At 38.7% G+C, this 21,628-nt stretch overlaps 1 protein-coding gene across 1 annotated transcript in view; it reads left to right on the top strand.

Moving 5' to 3' along the window:
* The window catches only part of ches1 (checkpoint suppressor 1), a 71,954-nt gene that overhangs the window by 31,137 nt on the left and 19,189 nt on the right, over positions 1-21,628 (top strand). Inside the window, exons 2-3 of the mRNA XM_059355955.1 lie at positions 1,578-2,177; positions 17,397-17,548. Of these exons, the coding sequence (XP_059211938.1) occupies positions 1,596-2,177; positions 17,397-17,548 (734 nt within the window). The 5' untranslated portion in view covers positions 1,578-1,595. The remainder of the gene's footprint in view (positions 1-1,577; positions 2,178-17,396; positions 17,549-21,628) is intronic.

Raw genomic sequence — 21,628 nt, 5'->3', positions numbered from 1 at the left:
AAAATAATATAAAGAGGGCAAAGATCCGTTAAATTCAATACAGCATAGTATTGTTATGTTTGAAGTATCAATATTTTATTATTTATGGCTGGGCAATATGGGTGGAATCTATTCTTTTTTCCATGGAGAAATATAAATATATATATTATGTTTGTATATATATATATATATATATATATATATATATGTGCGTGTGTGTATATATATATATATGTGTGTGTGTGTGTGTGTATATATATATATATATATATATATATATATATATAGTATCCTACAAAAGTCTTAGGCAGGTGTGAAAATGCATTTAGTTCATTGATAAAAATAAATTATTAACATTTCTGTTTTTGAAAGCATTCTTATTTTACAGCATTTTTCACACCTGCCTAAAACTTTTTCACAGTTCTGTATATATACATTTCACATGTGAAAACAAAAGTGTACGATGTGATTCAATCATCACTTCCGTGCTTCATGTTTTTATGTAACTATTTCACTTCCAGCATTTACGTGCTTTTCTTTACAGTTTAAACTGTCTTTTCTAACGGCTAACCAGGACGTTTTTTTGCCCTAAACCAAGTTTTTGTTACCTATAGAAACCGCAGCCTTTTTTTTTTTTTACAACAACAAACCTTACATGTATTTAAAATGACATGTGCGCTAGTTTTAGAACACTCTGCTCTGTACCAGCACAACACATAAAAACCCACAATGCCTTTAATGTATACTCCATACTCAATTGTCGCAAAACAGAGTTTTCCTTTTGGGTCAAAATATGCAGTAGAAAAAAGTATTAAATGCTCTTCATATAGCAAAATATTTATTATTGCAAAAATATCTTATTGATTTTAGTATCGTAATAATTGTATTGTGGGCCTTCTGATAATTTTCACCCCTAGTGGATTGATCCAACAAACCCCAAACTCAGGAGATCAGTGTTCATGTCCTGTGAAATCAAGGGTCGATGTTGTTTTTTAAGTTAACCTGTAAAGTCAGTAAGTGCGTAGATATGTCACCTTCTGTGTCATATTCTTCGTCATCACCAATGTCACCAATGCATCCAGTAGTTGAGTACAGAATTTGTTGTTATTAACCCAAAACCTTTTACCCAAACCTTAACCAAGTAGCTTTGTTGCCTAAACTTAACCTTGTGTCATATCTGACAAGTAAGAATGTATTGCTCCTGCTGTAGAGATGTCAAAGCAGCAGAGTCAACTCTGTGACCCAGCAACTATTAGACCTTTAACAGTATTCATATGTTATGACAGCAACCCCATGTTATGTCAATACTTTTCTGGTACGCTGGTAATTAGAGGGTGGTTGTACAAGGCAAGATTTCCTCAACCAATGAAGCACTAAATTTGCCATCCCAGTCAGAAGTGGATAAAAGCCCCAGGGAAAAATGATGATGTATACTTTTCCCCTCAGATCTAACACGGCCTAATTGGGAATGTGGTCAAAATCTTGTTGCGTGTCTCCACCCTTTGGCCTTTAACAAAAATGAAGTCTTTGTGTGAGAAGCAAGCTGTGTTTTGCAAGCTGACCTCGTTTCTTTCTTCTCTCCCTCTCTCCCTCTGCAGGAGTGAGCCCTGGGCTGGATGGGACCCACCATGCCCCCCAGTAAGAAGGCCCAGAGCCCCAGTAGTGGAGCCAGTGCTTCTCAGGGCATGAGCCCGCCGTACCGGCAGGGGGACGCCGCCACAGCAGCATCCGAGGCCGAGGCGGCCGACCTCTCCCTGTCCCTGTCCGCCTCCTTCTCCAAGGCCGAGGACGAGGAGCTCACCAGCCTCTCCTGGCTCCACGAGAGCACCGACCTCCTCAACAGTTTCAGCCACTCGGGGCTGCGTAGCGTCTCCCCCCTGCAGGACCCCGACGGTCAGCACCCCCGCTCGCCATCCTCCTCGTCTCCCTCCCCGGACGACCCCCTGCTCGGGGATGCGCATTCAGCGTACGACTTGGCAGCAGGGGCCAACAGAAAACCGCCGTACTCCTTCAGCTGCCTGATCTTCATGGCCATCGAGGATGCGCCAAACAAGCGGCTGCCAGTGAAGGATATCTACGGCTGGATCCTGGAGCACTTCCCTTACTTTGCAAGTGCCCCCACTGGCTGGAAGAACTCAGTGCGCCACAATCTGTCGCTCAACAAGTGCTTCAAGAAGGTGGATAAAGACCGGAGCCAGGTAAGGACATCAGCAGCTGTCTGGACAAATGTTCTATAATATTTACCGTTCCTCAAGCTGAGGGCTGTGCATACACTTTTACTTTTCTATTACAAAACAAAGTGGTACTGAGATGTAATCCATCGAAAATGATCTGATTCTTTTTCCAGTTAATGTATTATTATTTTAACAGGAAATCCTAAAAATTGGCTGATTTGCAAAATTAAAGTGTCAATACATCATTAAACAACAGGGTTCCTAGAGGTGTTGGAAATCCTTGAAAAACATCGATGTGATGGTTTCATGCTTGGGTTTTAAATAAAGTGCTTAAAACGAAATTGAAGTTATATAGGACACCAAGTTTACTTAGAAACAGTTTAGAAACATTTAGAAACAGGAAACAATCTTTAACCTTTTAAAATACGCTGAATGGAGTAAGTAAAAATCCTGCATACAAAATCTTATTTCAGTAAGAGTACAATCAGTATCAAAGGTAAAAGTACTCAAGTATGCAGAACAGCTCATTTTAGAATATGAGCTTATTGGATTATAATTATTGATACATTCATGTGTAAGCATCACAAATGCTGCAGCTGGTAAAGGTGGTGCATATTTTAACTACTTTATATACCTCAGGGTCACTTAATATATATTTATACTCACAATTGATTAGTTGATTTATATATATTTTTGATTATTTGAATCTGTGAAGTCTAACAATATTTACCTGTGAGATGTAGTGCAGTAGAGGTATAAACAAACGTAAAATTCAAGTACTCAAGCAACATACATGTACCTCAAATTTGTACAGTAAAGTACAGCAGTGGTGTGAATGTACTTAGTTACATTCCTCCACTGGATTTTTTCCCCCCTTTTTTTTGCTGTTGTCAATGATGTTAATTTAGTGATCTAGCTGAATTGGTTGTGGGCTGTTTTCTGCTAGATGTCTCATAATTTCTGTGCAATCGGCTAAAGATGGATCGTCAAAGAACGAAAGGCTACTCTGTATTGTTAAAACATTTTGAAAGGCATTCAGTGGATTGTTCTTTTGTCAGAGTGGGGAGTCTGTCTGTACATTAACAATCTAGCATCAGCTTACTGCACATGCCGGTTTCCAGCAGTTGAGTAGGATGGAAGTTCAAGCGAATTGGTTGTGTACAGTGAGCACGTACTGTTACTGAGCTGTCTTTTAAAAAAATAAATATCTTTGTTTATTTCAAACTGTAAATTTACATATGGAGAATTAAAAGCAAACATCAGGATCATGTAGGGCTGGGCGATATGGACCAAAAGTCATATCTCGATATATTTAGGCTGAATATCGATATATAAGATATATATCCCAATAATTTTATCGCAAAGTGAGAGCAAATGTTCAGTCAAAGCCAAATATGACATGTCACAAGTAGTTTTATTAAAACCATTTATTTAAGTGAACATAAGTACTGTATAACACGAGTACCTTTTTTTTTTTTTTTTTAAATCAAAGCTCCATAAAGTGTACATTTAAATACAAAAATATCTTAAATAAAAATGAAATAAAATAGGCCAATCTTTTTCTGAAATAAAAATATTTTTTTGAGAGAAGAATAACGAACATAACAAAAGACCTAAATATGACAAACCCTAATAAGGGCAGCATTTATATATAAATAAAGAAAAAAATTGAACTATATTGATATATGTGATGATCTAATTCAATATCACATTTAAAAATATATCGATATATTTATTATATCGATGTATCGCCCAGCCCTAAGATCATGCACATGCAGGTGAAGCATTGAGTAAAAAAACAAAAAGCAAGAACACGCAGAGAAAACAAGCTAGCAAAAAAAGCCTACTTTCTCACTGGACTTTTTCTTTATTGAACTGTTAAAATGCTGTCTATTATAGCAACTTGTCCCTCTGGGATAGGCAGGTATAAATAATGTATATGTAAGTGTAAAAAATAATAATGCAATGTATATGTATAAAAATTCAGATTTTAATAGTATCTTTTTTGGTTTGTCAGCCCAACGCAAAACACAACATGTTCAAAACAGATTACAACTCTTCCTGTGATTAAAGTATTGTCATGGATTTAAGCCTACTTCTGATTCCTTCTGCAATCGGCGTGCGTGACACTAGAGTGACGAGATCTCATAAGCGGTCTATGGTATGCAGTATGTACTGCTGGTTTAATATTACAGTTTCAGACATACACACTGTTTTAGCATATTAAATAACATGTTTGGATGCAACCACCGACTCAGGGACTGGGCATCATTTTAAAATGCCAAATGATGCCCAGCTGGAAATACGACCAATGCAGTGATTTTTTTTTTACAATTAATTTCATAAATTATATTCTGAATTTCAGCAATATGGTAAACACAGTGCATGGCCCATTATTCCCTCTATCATGTGTGGTTATAAGTTGTTTCACAGCCAGACAGTTATCAGCGGTTTGCAGGCATATCCAACTTGAAGTCAAACATATTCTGTATTTTGTCTACAGCTGTACCAGATTCGGCCTTATCAATAGTTGATGATCTCTGCTTTCATAGTTCTCTTTCACTCAGACGTTCTGCGCTTCCCCAGTGGGAACAGCATTTCGCTTTTGATTTAAGTCTTGATACAGTCTTTTATACTGGCTCTCCTATCCAGATTTTACTCCATTAAATACTCGGGGTAAACGGGGAATGAATCCCTCACTCAATTAGTGCTAAATTAATACTGGAGGATTTAATAACACAGATGCCAGCAGACTTTAGATTTCATCTCGCCCGAGGGTGTTGGGGGTGGGGGGGACAAACAGCGAGGATCAATGCTGGCTTTGCGTGTTTAGCTGATTGAGATTATACTGGAGGATATGGGAGCTCTTATGCTTTCCTTGACCAGCGTGTGAACCTGAACTCTTCCTTTTCGTGTGTGTGTGTGTGTGTCTGTGTGTCTGTGTGTGTCTGTGTGTGTGTGTGTGTGTGTGTTGAGGAACAAAATGGTTGAAGGATGAAGAGGACATGGTGTGTGTTTGTGCACACACCCTCACGCTATGCTGTCATCTGGCCCTTGACTACAACGGCACAGAGTTTCTCTTGTATACATATCTCCATAGTAACTAGGTTGCAGTTGACATAAAAGTATGCTGTTGCTGTAGCAACGGGAAAACTGATTTGGCTTTACTGACTTAGGCGTGTGTGTGTGTGTGTGTGTCTGTGTGTCTGTGTGTGTGTGTGTGTCTGTGTGTGTGTGTGTGTGTGTGTGTGTCTGTGTGTGTGTGTGTGTGTGTGTGCTTCAGATGGGCACTGAGGTGCTGAGTGGGGGAGAATGAGTGTATGTCCTCATTTTGTGTTATATGCACATATATATATATGTGTGTGTGTGTGTGGAGCAGCATGTGTAGAGGTGATTTTGGCAAGGACAGCCTGTCTTGTCTTCCTGTCACTGCACACCGTTTAAGACAGCACGCTAATTAACCCTTCAAACCTATTCCCCTCTGTCGCACGCACACACACCTCCGAACACACACAGGGCATGTCTGACACACAAACAAACACAGACACACACACACACACACACACTCTCAAGCATGCATGAATGCTTAAAAAGGACTCACACACACATGCAGGAGCGGCGTGTCGGTGTAGAAATGAGGGCACATCTCTGCAGACTCCTACTCTACCTGCCAAGCGCCGCGCTTTATCTGAAGCTGCAATTACAGAATCTCTGTAATTTCAGTCAGACTCCGCCATTCAAAGCTCTTTCACTGAGAATATCTGCATGTGAATACTCCTTTTTTCTTTTTCCCTTTACCTGTTTATGTCTTTTTGAATCCAGCGTGCAATTACAGGGTCTGAGATATTCTTTCTTTCTTTTTGTTGCATTATGTTTTACTCACTTCTCGCTGTGGGAAAGAAGAAAAGACAAGGGGTTTTTGGTTAAGGGGAGGTCAAGTTGTGAGTGATAGACGGAGAGATATACACACACACACACACACACACACACACGGAGAGCGAGAGAGGCGGAAGCAGGGAGACATGGCGTACTGTGAACGCACCAAATCATATTTCCATCAATTTACAGAGGTGGAGATTAATATGACAGTGGCCTATTTGTTCCAGTGACTGTATTTCTGGGTCATATCCAGGCAGATGACAAGATGGGGACTAGTTTAGAATAAGCTTTGCTGCTGTTTGAGTGTGTGTGCGTGTGTGCGTGCGAACATGGCGTGAGAGAGTGCGCGTCCCGCCGTTGCCATGGCTTTGTTTACAAACAGGATTCTTCGCTGTGCTGAATGACATGCCTTTAATGACAAGTGTTGTTGCCCTCAGACTTCTGGATCAGTGCTGAAGATCAGTGTTGTAACAGCACAACACACACAGGAACACACACACACTCACACAGTGATATGTTTCTCAAAGCCTCTTATGAAATCACAGCAGAGACAACAGGCAGTTTTGTAATCTAAGACTCACTATGAAGTCTCTCGGTGCTTCACTTAAGTGTGTCACCTCTAACTTAACCTTGCCCCGTTCAGGAGAGAGGCGCCCTTGATTCTTTTAACTTGGAGCGTTATGAACTGTAGCGTTTGCAGCGAGCTTAGATTCGTCTGCCGAGTGTTTTTTTTACGGTCATTTATCAGCACGTCGCTGTTACTGATCCGCAAATGTTCGTCATTTTTCAGTTTTCAGTGTTAAGGTTTCATTTTCTTATTTATTGATTTAAATTAAGCAGGTAGATGAACATTTCCATTCAATGAATAAAGAAGAACACTGTAAAAAAGATAAACAATAGCTACTCAGTAAAATTGAGGCAACAGATTGCACGCAATATTATTTATTAAATCTAACTACGTTACAAGTTGAGTTAATAACAACTTAACAGGAAGTTCCTGTCAATTAAAAACGGACTAATTATATTGTGTTGGATTCATTCAAAATTCTCTTGATTTAGAATTACAAACACATAACGATTATATTTAATGTGATCAAAATAAGTAGATTCTATCTCAAACATTTTATATTAAAGTTACTTAAACAACTGCCTCAAAATCAAGGACGCATTTATATTTAATAGATTTTATCAAATATATTAAGTAAAATTAAATGACTACAGAATAATTTATTACAGTGAAGCTAAGGCTGAGTCCTTTTCGCAGTTGACCTGAAATCAAATTGGGTCCGAGGTCCCAATGAGCCCGTTTACACTTGGTTTTATCGGATCACAGGTGTTCAGCGCTAAATACAAATGTAACAGGGTCCAAGATGCACTGTGATTAGATCACTCAAACCACTTGTAGAGGTGGTCTAGAACGCATTTGACCGCATATATTCTGTAGTGTAAACGCTGATGCGTCCCGACAAGGACGTAACAGGAATATGTCAACAATGCATCAAGGCCCTGTGCTGGTCGTTTTGATGACAGAACGGCAAAGGTCAAAAAATGGAGAGGAGCACTGATGTATGTGGTTGGGGTGCAAGTGAAACCAGATGTCTGATCTCCGTTTAAGCAGAAGATTTAGTCCAAAGAAAACGTGACGACTCATGTTGTTGTTTCTTCTAACAGAAGTGGCATAGGTAGCAATGAAATCTGAACAGAAGCAGTCAGCTGGACACCCTTGGAGACTCACAGGTGTAAACAGAGATGTGTCTCATCTGTCCACTTGTGATCCGATCTTCCAAGATACATTTTTAACCAAGTGTAAACAGGCTCTTTGCTGTATGTCTTCCCCTCTGTCTGCCTCTTCCAATTCTTTCTCTGTCACTATCAAATAAAGCATGAAAAAGCCAAGAAAAAAACAAAAATAACAGCTAAGCTAAGACAAAATTACAGTGTATGAGAAAGTAGGCTTGTACTAATTGACTTTATGATCAGTGTAATTTTCTCCTCCAGGCATTTCCCCAAAAAAACAAATCCATTCAGTGAGTCTTAATAAAGTATTGCACCATTCATGAGTGATAAAACGATGAAACCATTAGTTACATTTAGCCACAATGTGGCAACCCAAACATCTCATTATAGGCAAGTTTTTAAAATATTTTTTAAAGCTGCACTAATCACTGTTTAGGCAATACAGATGGGTCAGTTAGCTATATGTTTTATGAAAAGCAGCACTCATAGTGACAAACCCACAGAGAGGTACCAGCTGAGTCCACATTTGCCCTCACTCCAGGCTTTCAGCTTTTTCTTTTTCTTTTTATTGTAGAAGCCCATCACAGCCAGTTAAAGTAAAGACTAAAGCTTAGCCTTGTGATGAAAAAATAAGATCCTGTAAGTCATTATAATAAGAAACTTTAGATAAAGTAATTAGCTTGTACTTTCAAATATAAAACTTGTTTTTTTAAATAAAAGGAGAAAAATCAACTTTCTCAAAACATACTAAATCATGAGTTTTTCATTTGGAGATACTAGATCATGATTTTCACATACTAAGTCATTATTTCGAGATGAATAAGTCATTATTTCGAAAAATATTTCTCATTAATTTGTGATGCTATGCTCATTATTTTTGAGATACAAAGTCATTATTTACAGAAAGTTTCTCATTATAATGAAGTACAGAAACTTTTTTTTCATCCCATTTGCTTCCATAATTTTTAGCATTTTTAGCTCAATGTTTTGGTTGTTGTGGTTCACTCTCACCGCTCTCATCAAACCCATTTTGATCCGGGAGATTTTATTTAATAGGAAGAGCTATGAAAAACCCAGCACCTGAACTAGTCGGTGAACATAATGGAGCATTTGGAAGCTAATGAGCCAGATTTTTATTTTAGAAGTTAGTGGCAACCAAAACGGAGCTAAAAGAAGAGAAATATGCCTCTGAATATGCTCATACTGCATCCTGTTTTCCAACAGTGCTACAGCTAGCTCTGCTGCTTCAGTTATTTCTGCTCTAATGAGCTTTTATAACTATTGTAATCCAGCTATTTGTATCGTGTTTGTTTTTGTCATTGTAGCTCATGAGTGTGAGGACAAGCCTTTTTGTCACATACCATTTGTTTACTGTAGCCTCAGGGAAGTAATTTAAACATCTGTAAGACTGGAACTCTGTAGTGTCCGCGGAGAACTTGCACGGATGTGAAAATTATGCCACCATGACGAGCTCAGCAAGGACACAAACCCAAAGGACGTCACTGAAATTAATTGCTAAACATATTATAGGTGTTTGGGGAGTTGCATACATTGGACTAGGTCCAGTTTGTGGCTCTCATGTAATCAGACTTTTGCATTTCTTGTTAAATTCCAGGCACGGATTGATGGAATAAACGGCACGATACAGTTTTCAGTGTTGGCAAATGACCTGGAGTTTTTGAAGGTTCGCCCTGTATTTATCTTTGATGCAAACACAGACTTACATCTGCATTTTGATTCATTGTAATAGCCAATGCAGGATATTCAGACAGGAGAAACACAAACTGGGGCAAACTTGAGCTTAAATTAGAACCACATGGGAAAAAAGTTTGGTCCTCTTGGAAGGAAAGTCAATTCATAACACCTGTAGAAGAAATTTCCACATATTACCCCGCTCCATTTCTCTATGTCTTGACAAAAATACCCTGTTGTCAAAAACCAACATGTAGCTTTCACACACAACAGGGCCTCTTTGTCCCGTTGTCTCTTTGTTTCTGTCAAGTGGCCTCAACAAGAACAAGAAACAGCCTGTATCAAGCAACTTTTATCAGAAGAAATACCCCCACTCTTCTTCTTCTTCTTTCCCCACTTTCTCCCTCTTTCCTCTTCAAAAGCTCTGTGTTGTCTCTGTTAGAACATTCGCATCCTCTGCTGTAATTCTCGTCTCTCTGAGTGCGTATTAAAGTCACGCTTCAGCTTCAATTCTGAACAACAGACCTCATATTGTTTCTGTTCTACTGTACTGAATATCTTAATTGGTATTGAGCCATGTATCTGGTCCAAGCTGTACATCTTCTATAGTATTAATCCTCTATTATCTGTATATTTATATGTATATACAGTAAGTAATGATGGATCTGTGTATCACAGTGGGTTAATACGGCTTAAACACAACCGGAGCTGATGCTTTTACTCCAAATGTAGATGCCCATCATGAAATTATATGCAGCGGTAATGCTTTAAATTGGTAGTATAGGTTAAGTCATATTGAACATGAAAATGAACTGGACATCAAAGCCTCTTACACTGATGCCGTGCATGTTTCTCTGCACAGATACTGGCAGCTCTGTGCTCTCTGTGCATCTTATTTAATCTACTTGAAAACAAAATTTACTCTTTCTTCTCTCAGAATAGCCGATATGAACAGTTTAAATGGGTCTCTACAGTGTATGAATGCCATTGTTAATTATGATAAAAATATTTAAAGCTGTAGTTGCAGTGGTGGGAGGTATATGGCTGGTAGACTTTACAAGCTGTTATAATAAAGTCTGCTTGATTGCAGAGATATTTTCTTTTATTTCCATCAAATACCATGAAGACCAAAATCAACAATGCATTCATCTCTTAATACTTTCTGTCTTCCCTACGCTGTCTATGGCACTAGGCTCATTGGTTTCTACGGAAGATGTAAATCTTTAAAAATAAATAAAAGAGGTTAAAAATATAAAGCTAAAACAGCTGTAGTTTTTAGCAAGCATTACTCAAACAGGGGGAAATAGTGCATGTATGGGGACTATTTTCAGCTGTGGATGAATGCACATTTGGTGCTCTAATAAGTATTTCCAGCAACATAATGTATATGTGTGAGTGACTATGGAAAGTAAACTACTGTGGCCGTGTTCATTGTAGTAAAGCAGCATATTAGTCACTGCAACAATATGGCTCATTGATGTGATTGATTTGAATGGGTATTGGAAACCAATGAAGGTGAGGAATTAAATATCACAAGCAATACTTGATCGTAGCGTTGATTTTTTTTATTTTTTTTTATGAGATTTTGTCAACCTTGTAGGAGGAGTTCAACATTTCTTAATAAATGTGCCCCTATTTGCTTTTTCCCCCCCTGAGCGTTTAGCTTGTTTTATCTTAGATTAGATCAGCTTAATTTAGTATGTTGTAGTTTTTTTGCTGTAAAGTATAAAAACTACAACATTTATTTGTTTAAAGAAAAGAATAAACGAACATAAAACCACAATGTATTATTTTTACCTCCGCCAAGGAGGTTATGTGTCAGTGCAGTTTGTCTGTTTGTCAGCAGGATAACAGAAAGACTACTGGCCTAATTTTCATGCAACTTTGTGGAAGGGTGTAGCATGAGCCAAGGAAGTTCCATTTCAGAGAGCTTTCAAATCACAATGTTGATGAATTTATACGTTATTCAAGGGCATTAGTGCTGCATTCATGTGGTGTTGGAACAATTAAAAAAACTGTGTTTCCCGACCATATTTCAAGGCTCACCTGATCAATTTTTCTTTGTTGTCACACAAATACTGGAAGCACCTATCATTTTAGCTAACTATATAAGACAAATAAACATAAATTGGGGGGAAAAAACAAAAAACTTCCCAATTCAGGAAGTGAGACGTTCAGAGGATTTCATGAATGCACCATTAGCCTTGGCAGAGGTCTGCACTCTGCCACATTTTAGCTACCTTGTTTGGTACGCATTAAACAAATAAAGCCAAAGTGTTAATTAGTACATTTTAGACGAACTGATTTTGTCACCTTTGGACAGAGACAGGTTAGCTGTTTCCCCTTTATGCTAAGCTAAGCTAACTGGCATTAGCTTCATATTTAGCTTACAGACAGACAGTGGTATCCTCATCTAACTCTCGGGAAAAAAGTGGATGAGGCCATTTCCCAAAACTGTTCCCTCAGCCTATTAAAGTATGTGAGTAAGAACTGGTAACATTTAGAGTAAATAGGTATGGTTCAGCACGATCAGCGCCTTAGTGTTATCTTCTGTGTATTTTTGTCAATCTAGTCATCTAAAATGAACTGTCTGGTGTGTTTAAGGTCATGACATACAGTGATGTGTGTGTGTCAGATGAATGTATATGAGAAAATGTAATAGTGCAGATAGGAATGCAGTAGCAGTAGTATAATGTTACTGGCGGGGTCAGTGGCAGCAGGACTTTTTAATATCTCCCATTTCCAAGGGAGACCAGCCCCCACAGCTTATATAACACAGGAAACAGATGTTGGCAACACACAATCATCTCTCTCTCACACACACTCACACTCTCTCTCTCTCTCTCTCTCTCTCTCTCTCCTCTTTCTTCCCCTTTTGTCTTTTACTCACACTCTGACGTGTCCAGGCCAAGAAAACAGTATGCACTGTATGTTTTCTCCATCATGAAAGTACCTGTGCATGGCTCAGTGTTGTGCCGTTTTATAACACAGACTGCCGCTTCCTTAATCACCACTACTACAAACTGGTGTGGTGACACAGATACATATAATTAAAACTGTTTTTTAAGTGTAATATTGCTTAAAGTTGCAATTTAAAGTGTAATGCGGAGTCAGATTTATACTGGGTGAGATATTTCTTAAAGTAGGGGTTTCGAGTTGTGGATTATTTGTTGTGTAATCCTGCTCTTTAGCTGCAAACACTACAGCGATGTGACTATTTTCCAGCACACAGATGCAACACAAATAAACACGTCATCCAGAAAGTAGCGCTCGTATCAGAGGAGTGAGAGCAGATGGGATCAGAGGATGAAATGGAGAACAGAGTTTCAGGTAAAAGTCAAAACCACAGTCCTATCGCTTTTACTCTGCAAGATGCACCTTTGTGAGGGGAAGCGTCCTTTATATAAAATCAATATCATACACTGTATCAAAGTTGAACCCTTGTGAAAACTTGAAACCAATCTCTGACCTCAAATACTATTTTTTGATAATCAATTCCGAGACTGCCTTTTTCTCAACTTTGTCAGAAAAAAGTCCATTTCACCGCCTCTCGCTTCCAAGTCCAGATGATGCCTGTTGCCAAGGCGACCGCTATAACCCAGGTGACAGACCCTTCCTGTGAGCTGCGCCCTGTGATTGGCCTATCGACCAGGGGGGGTCTACAGATTGAGCCTTTTGATTGGCTGGCTGGTTGGCAGAAGCCTGAGCCCCGGCAGACAGAGATTCTGTGGAGAGCATTGATTTAATCGGCTGGCAAGCGGCAGACAGTAGACACATACACACACACACACACACATATATATATATATTTATATACAAAAACGGCTGGCGGGCTGGAGGTGCAAGGGGAAATTTGGCCCAGTGGGGGTCACCTCTGTGGGAGCGAGTGTATGTGTGTGTAATATCATGCTCTCCAGGAGAGGCGTTGCTGGCAGTAATAGAAGCACTCCCAGGAGCAGACCACGCTGGGTAATATCACACTCCCTAGGGAACTTGCCATACACACACTCACCTCTTCTTCACACACACACACACTCAGCAAAACATGGCACATATGGCCCATGTTCAACACAGCTCACATACTAATGCAAAGATCCAGACGGGGGGGAGACAAATCAACAGTGCACACACATCCTAATAGCTTCATGCATTCTTACAAGGTCAGATGGTGTAGTGGTGAGTGGAGAGCACAGATTTTGACTGATTCACTGGACATCCTGGGATCAGACACGCAAGAGACACAGGGCATCCACAGCAGAGCCTGATCGATGCTGGATTTTTCAGACCGATAGTGATTTTAGGGGAAACCTTCACCAGTAGCTAATATGGCAGCTGATTTAGTGAATTATTGAGCTGGAATAAAAATGTTCCTTTTCTATGTGGATTGTGAACTGATTGTGCACCATTATTACTCCGCAAAGATACTCAGAAAGCTGCTTTTTTTTTACACTTTATAGAAGAATATTTAAAATTGTTAGACATAATACACAAAGTGTATTACATTCTCAACCAATTCTAGAATGATAACTGAGAAAATAAAGAATTAAAATAAAATGAAAAGCTGAATAAAAATCAGCACTGTATGTTCAGTGTCAGGCAATTGCTAAAAACCTAAACAAAGTTTATATAAATTTTAAAAAAATGCTAACATAATTTCTAAATCCTATTTGGCCTAATTCTCTGCATTCTATATCGTGTAAATCATTTTTTTATGTCTGCACATATTGGAAAACATATACACTTATACCAATAGATACTTATTTCCCTTTGATAGGCTAATATCAGCAGATAATATTGGTCAACATATATCTTCCAGGCTCTAATCCACATTGACTCTGCATGATCATGACACAGTATTATTGTATGTAGCAGCTCACACTATTTATGTATTTATTTTAATTTATTTTGTAATATCTAAGATTGGTTAATATTCAACTATAAATAATTAACCTTAATGTTATAGTAGAGAACCAATGGAAGTGGAATTTATAAAAACAAAAAAGTAGTTCGATATTATTTATGAATGTGAGGGTTCATTTCGGATTGTGAAGCGCACAGCAGGATTTTCACTGCAGCACATCACATGTTCATGCTCCTGCTTGTCTTTTGCAGTTGCACTGACAGTAATGGTCTTATAACAGAATATTCCAGGTGGTTTCATGTTAACATGCACAGGTTGGTATCGGTGTCACCTCCTCTACTATTGTTTGTGATATGACCATAACAAAGGACTTTCATGTTTGATTTCAAGTTTAAACTTAGGTGAAAGGTAAAATAAAAACATCTCACTCATAAACCCAAGAATAAAATGTATATATCTTATTTCTACTGACTAAAAACCAAAACTTTAACAGAGCTGTATATCTGCAGTTCAGACACCTTCTGAGTCATGAGCCACTGTTAGAAGCTGCTGCTTTCCTGTAAGGTGTTATCATTTAATGCACATTTGATAAAATGTTACGTCTTTTTTTAATTCCTTCGGGCTGCAAACATTCCTTTCATCTGTATTTAAATATCAGAGAGTATAGATTCTTGTTTATGGTGTGTGTTACTTGCTGCTGGGCATATTAAAGATTTCACAGAAAATGAACTCAAGTCACATTAACAGGCTTTTGCAGAATAAGATAACACTGAGAAAATATAAAGAATTCTTTTGATGATGAACAATGGGTTGATGTTAATTTCGTTAACACAATCTATGACTTTATATGTTTGTCAACAACCTTTTTTCCACGACTAAGACGAGATGAAAAGTGGAACACTTATCGACTGTATCAATTGATTATATCAACTTCATTTATTGTTGACGAAAAAAGAAAAGACTGAAATGATGTTTTAAAAATGTAGTTTTACCAAAATCGGTAACAGAAAGTCAAACATGTTCAACTTTTTTTCCCACTGCTGCAATATCATGTATTTTGCTGCGCGCCATATATGGGCTACAACAACAGCGCACAATGAGTATGTTTCTAAACTTACCAGGCAATTTTGCAAAGCTGCTTGGGTTTGCTTTCACTTTTGATGAGCTGAGGAGGAGGAGCAAATTTCAAACTTTTTGTTTACAAACACTAAGCGACAATTCCTGCATAGTGTGTCTTTAAATGTTGCTCTTCAACCTTGCTCTAAGAAGGAATCAGCTGTTTGATAAATGTGTCAAGTGTGTTCTTCCCTTTAATTGCAAAACTTTTCTTCACTTAGTCGACTCTTTTGCACATTCTTAGAAGTTTGAGGAATACTAAAAGACAGTAAAATAAATCGGAGTGGTCACAGAAGGAATAGGAAGAGGAAAGAAGGAAGAGGAGGGGAAAAAATGAATTAAACACTTGGAGAAATAAGTCGAATGGTGAGAAAAAGTCTAAATACAATGTGGAGAAAAAAGTAGAAATTACGAGAGTAGAGTCAACTTTCTACTAATATATGTCAAAAAAATTCACATAAAAGCTGGTTTTCCCAAAACAATAGTCTTAGTAATACCTAACTGTTTGTATCGACGTGCTGTTTTTTGAAACAATGCTCCTCTGATGACTTATTGACACGGGAACAACCAATCTGTGAATAATCTCGAAATCGTATTACAACTTTATTCTCGACATTTTAACTTAATTTTCGTCATTTTTACTTTTTTTAAAATCTTGAACTACATATTGAAGTAATTTATTTCTCCTACTTGCCCCAATCCTCTTTCATAGAAAAAATATTTCCTTGAACAAAGCAATATTTATTGTTGCAATTTGGCTCTATTTTCTCATGAATCCCTTCATAATTTCCCAGAAAAACAGTGAAATGTCTTACCAGAAATAGTGTCCTCCGTCACTCTTTCATGGGACAGTGTTTTAGGTAGAAAGTAGTTCCAAAGAAAACATTTCACAGTGAGACGGGTGGATTATCCAAAGGAAGAGGGATATTGTTTCTGCAAAAAAAACACTGCTGTTGTATTTTCAAAATGTGGCAAAAACGTGACATATCTCTCAACCTGGGCTGATGTAACAAAAATTAACTCTGTATCAAGACACCACTAGAGATAACTGAGTGTTTTTCTCATTTTGGTGACTGATCTATTGACGCGGGGGAAGCTATAAGGTGATTTCTCATCCACTTCAATACAAAACGCTCCTCAGGTTTTAGAATCTGTCTCCAATTAATGCTCACACGCTCGGCTCTGGCATATCTGACATTTCCCTCTTAATAGATTCCTTGCAGTATTTGCAGGAATCAGAAGCCTGCAGTCATGACATCTCCCCACCCTGTAGCCTGTACCTGCATCATATCACAGAGCACTACAAAGTGAGTCGAACACGAGGCAGGACGCCTTTAATTTTATATTTACTTTGCTCTCTCTCTCCCCCGCCTCCTGCCTGTCTCTCCGCCGTACACAAACTCCAGATTTTGCCACGTTCAGATGACAAGGCAGATGAAAGCATGGTGCGAGATAGAGACAGGGAATGTATTTTCATCGCGGGCCTGTCTGAAATCCCTCCCTTTCCTCTATAATCTATAGGCTTGTTTCACTCAGATTGGGAGCCGACAGCTTCATTAGGTGAGGGGGAAGCTGCTTTGATCTAAAAATACACACCATCATCGCCTCTGGAGTGGAAAAAGTTAAAGAGTTTCCCTGTGTCTTAATCAGAAAAATGCCTCCAGATTTTATTTTTTTTCCGCGGAGAGGCAGAGGATTGGAAAATATTGAGCGAGGTGGCATAAAGGATGTATTAATTCCTCCGAGTGTTATCTTTCTTTGGGAATACGGGAATCATCGCTGTGTGTACAGGTGGTTCGGTAAATAAGAATCCTGCACAGGGGGCTGGACTTTGAGCTTGTGTTTGGGCTTTGGACTTGTTGGCTCACATCAGTGTGCTGCGCTGTGTTTGTGATGTGCTTTGAGGGGCCCGGCAGCACTTCCAATAACAGCTCTCTCATCTTCCTTCTTTCTTTCAGAGCATAGGCAAAGGCTCCCTGTGGTCCATAGATCCGGAGTATAGGCACAACTTGATCCAGGCGCTGAAGAAGACGCCGTATCATCCCTACTCGCCTGGGCTGGCCACCCCCTCCACTTCCCCACCCACCCTGCCTCAGACATTTCACCACAGGTAAGATGCTTCAGCTGATTGATTGAAGAGTTAGTATTAGTGTTTCTCTTGAACTGGGCATTTTTACTATCAGATGTAATCAAACTTTGCCAGGTGATTGCTTCTGTTAAGACAGGTTTTGTTTTTGTTTAACATGTTTTCTGATATTATGAAAATGAGGCATTTATCTTATCAAATATGTACTTATTTGCATAATTTCCCAGAATAGAAATCTGAACATTGAATAAAATCTGGTTAAAAATTCTTGTTTTATTTTGTCATCTCAGTAAATCAACCACAAAAAATTTTTTCTCCATGTATTTTGAAATAAAATGTTGAAAAAATCCCGCTAGAGATGTAAAAACCATCGGTAAAAACCTTCACAATATAGATAAGCATTAAACTGGAAAGTTTGGTTTATGTAATTGCTACTGAAGTTGAGATTTCTGGCTCAGAGTAGGATAAAAACTACTTTTTAAAAAACAGCCTTTAAATATATATATATATATATATATATATATATATATCATTTGAACTAATAGATATCACCATTAAACTTCCACCAGTTGATTTATTTACATAATATATTGTATAACCAAGTTTTCTGAATGTTTTAATATGCAAATGAGGCTATTTTTTGGGGTGAATTTAGAATAAATCTACTGACTCAAATAAACAAAATGTAGAAAATTAAACACCCAAATTATATTTTCCTTCTTCTAGGCTGACGGAGGACGTGTTCTACAGATCAAAATCTGAAAATTGACCAGTACCTGTACTGTCTTGTCTTAATCAAAAATTAATCGATACATAAATTAAAAAAACAATAATGGCTAGTTGCAGGCCTGAGGCATATCAAGCATAAAACATATAAACTCCTCCACCTCTCTCTCTCTCTCTCTCTCTCTCTCTCTCTCTCTCTCTCTCTCTCTCTCTCTCTCTCTCTCCATCTGTTGTTCTCTCTCCACCCACCTGGCCCCAGGCGTTATATAGCTGACCCGCCCCATCTTTTCCTTAAATCTGTTTGCACGCTGTTTTCATGCAGCAACACTTCCATCCCTCCTCCTATCTCCTTCCCCCTCAGGCACATCACAGGTAAAAGCGCTGCTTGCCTTTTTTCTTCCTCTCTCTCTCTATTTCTTTCTCTCCACATGTTCACTTGTTCCCTCCCTCGCCCTCTCCCCAGCATATCCTGTCCATCCCCCTATTTTGCCTTTTCCTCAGGCTCCTAACACTCCTCCGTTCCGCTCCTCTCGCTCTCTTGTCTCCTCTTTTAATGCCCCCCTCCTTGCTCATCCTCAGGCATACATTACAACTAGTGGGGCACCCAGTGCTCCGTCTTCTTTATTTATCCCTGCTGTGATTTATTCCTTCTCTCTCTCCACTCTTTTCACTCCTTCTCCACCACTTTGTCATTCAATTAAATCCCCCTTTGTCTACGCTCACTTCATTCTTCCCTCCGTGGCCTACGCACACCTCTTCACCTGTGTTGTTTCCCCACATTCTGGTCCTCTCCTCTCCTCCCCTGACCTCTCCTCTCCCCTCCATCCTCTCCCTCTGCTCACCTCTCAGTTTCCGGCTCTTCTGCCCATCCCTGTGGATATGTCAGCGAGAGCTACCATTAGTCGTCTTTTTTTCCCTTCCTTCCACCTCCTCTCTTTCTCCTTCTCGGTCTCTCTCCCTCCCGCATTACCCCACCACCCTCGCCACCCCACCCCGCTCCCCAGTTGATCCGGGCAGGTTGGCTTGCAGAGCCAGCGGACTGTGTAAGACAGAATAATTGGTTCACCATAAAATGTAAAAGTGTCATTTTGAACAATGAGGTATGGGGAAGTGGAACAAATTGGAGGCCGGATTCGGAACATGAGGAGGAAGGGGAGGCGGGGGGTTGTGAGGAGAAGTTGGAGTGTGAGGAGGGGAGGAGGGGGAGAGAGGGGGAGGTTGTTCATTTGCATTGTGACACACAGTGGGAAATGAGAGAGTAAGTGAGGAGAGTCCATTTCTTGGTGAGACGGTCCCTCGTGATGCAGCACCTGAAGAGCACGCTTTCTGTGTATTTGTGCATGTACAGTGTGTACTTCCCAGCAGTTATGGTCTATAGTAGGGCTGCAACTAACAAATATTTTCACTCAATCTTAAAATTCAATTTTTTTTAATGGTTTGATCTATGAAATAGGTTAAAATGTACATCAAAGTTTCCCTAAATCCAGTCAAACAGTTGCACACAGTGGGAGGTTTCCAGTTTATTGTAACTTCTTTGACTCAACACACTGTAAATGCTTCTAAATGTTGTCTACGATGGAATAACAAACATATTTCAAGTCTCCGCGAGCCGGCTTTTTAATATCATCCTTAAATTAATGGAAAGCAGCGGCTGCCTGGAAAGTCAAATGGAAATCAATTTAAGAATTTATGGCGTGCTGTAGAAATTGGCCAGCAGTGACGTAAAGCACACGCACAGCATGTACACTATGCACAATTTGTTTCTAATGGGCTAAGACATGAACACCACTTGTATGGTCCTTTAACCTCTCCAGCTTCATACAGTAGAGCTGCTGGATCCACAGCCCACAGTTTACAAAGATATCATGCCCGTCAGGCTGAATTTTAATGTGTAGAAGGTTATTCATGAGATATCCCAAATAATTTCATTTAAGTTATAGGTGAAACAACAAACAAGATATATTTTAAATTTAAATTTTTAAAACTTTAAAGGGGACATATTATGCTCATTTTAAGGTTTATACTAGTATTGTGGGTTTATACTACACTGTAAAATAAATAAATACACATCATATTGCTAACTAAATCTAAAATTAAGGCAACTTTCTTTATTCTTGCTGTGGGAATTCAATGTTACTTTTTTTGTTTTAAAAAGAAATCATGAAAAAAGCAAAAAATGCCAAACACTTTCTGTCATATTAAAGTAAAAAAAAAATCTACAGGTATATTTTAAATGCAGGTATTTACAGTATATTATCCATATTTTCGAAGATATTATCAGTAAAATAACATAAGGTGGTTAAACAGTGTTTACAGTTCTTTTTTTACTTTTTTTTTTACACTGTAGAACATGTTTACATCCATTAATGTTCAAAAAATACAATATTTTTCTCAGACTACCTGTCTGAATATACCTGTTTTGGTGCCTGTCTCTTTAAGCCCTTGTCCCTCCAGTCTGATCTGTCAGTGTTTCTGCACCATCATTGCAGCCAGGGAATGACTGAAACAGCACTTTCTACCCATATATAGTATAGTATCACAACCTTACAGAAGGATAAAAGCATTCAATCTTGATTACAGTGGATCCTCTTAAAACTGGTAGAAACACGAGATAGCATCACTGTCCCAGAAACTCAACAGAACAGGTTTTGAGAACCAGAGCTAAATTGGTGAAGAGGGGATAACAGTCTTCATCATAGTTCAATCATGTAGATGGTATTATTGGATTCAAAACCTTTTTTTCAAAATGGAAACCCCATCCAATAATGAATACCATGTGATGTGGCTGAAAGCCCTGGAAAAAGAAAGTTATTAAGGGAATTGCTTTTTACACATTTTAATAGGAAAAAGTAATCACATACCACCCAAATTCCAGAAAAAGTTGGGACGTTGTGTAAGACAGAATTCATCAAATTCAGAATTCGCAATATAAAGTAAGACACATACAAGTCAGTCTTTAGGTTTGGATTAGAAGGGACTTCTGGAATGAATCTAGTCTGTAGAATAATAAAACAAAAGCTGTGAATCCAATTTATATTCTGTGTTAGAATATGGAAGATTCACAGTTTCCTTTCTATGCATCTTGAAATGCAGCAGGTCCAATCAATATTACACAATATCTCTTTCAAGAGCACTCACTCTCAAGAATATTATGTTATGAAGTGTAATGACGGTGAATGGTTGCACAGCGTGTCTATTACGTTAAGGTCAAGGACTGTCTCAAGCAGTTCTACACAAGTCACAAGTGGAGGATGAACGAAGAGAATGAGAAGATATATGAAGAGAGAGAGAGAGAGAGAGAGAGAGAGAGAGTGAAGAGAGGGAGAAAAGACAGAGAGAAAGAAGGGAGGGAGAGCCATGATGCTTCTTTGTCCTCTA

The sequence above is a fragment of the Centropristis striata genome, chromosome 18 (genome assembly GCF_030273125.1).
Source record: "Centropristis striata isolate RG_2023a ecotype Rhode Island chromosome 18, C.striata_1.0, whole genome shotgun sequence".
NCBI lineage: Eukaryota > Metazoa > Chordata > Actinopteri > Perciformes > Serranidae > Centropristis > Centropristis striata.
This window is presented reverse-complemented; position numbering and strand designations above follow the sequence as displayed.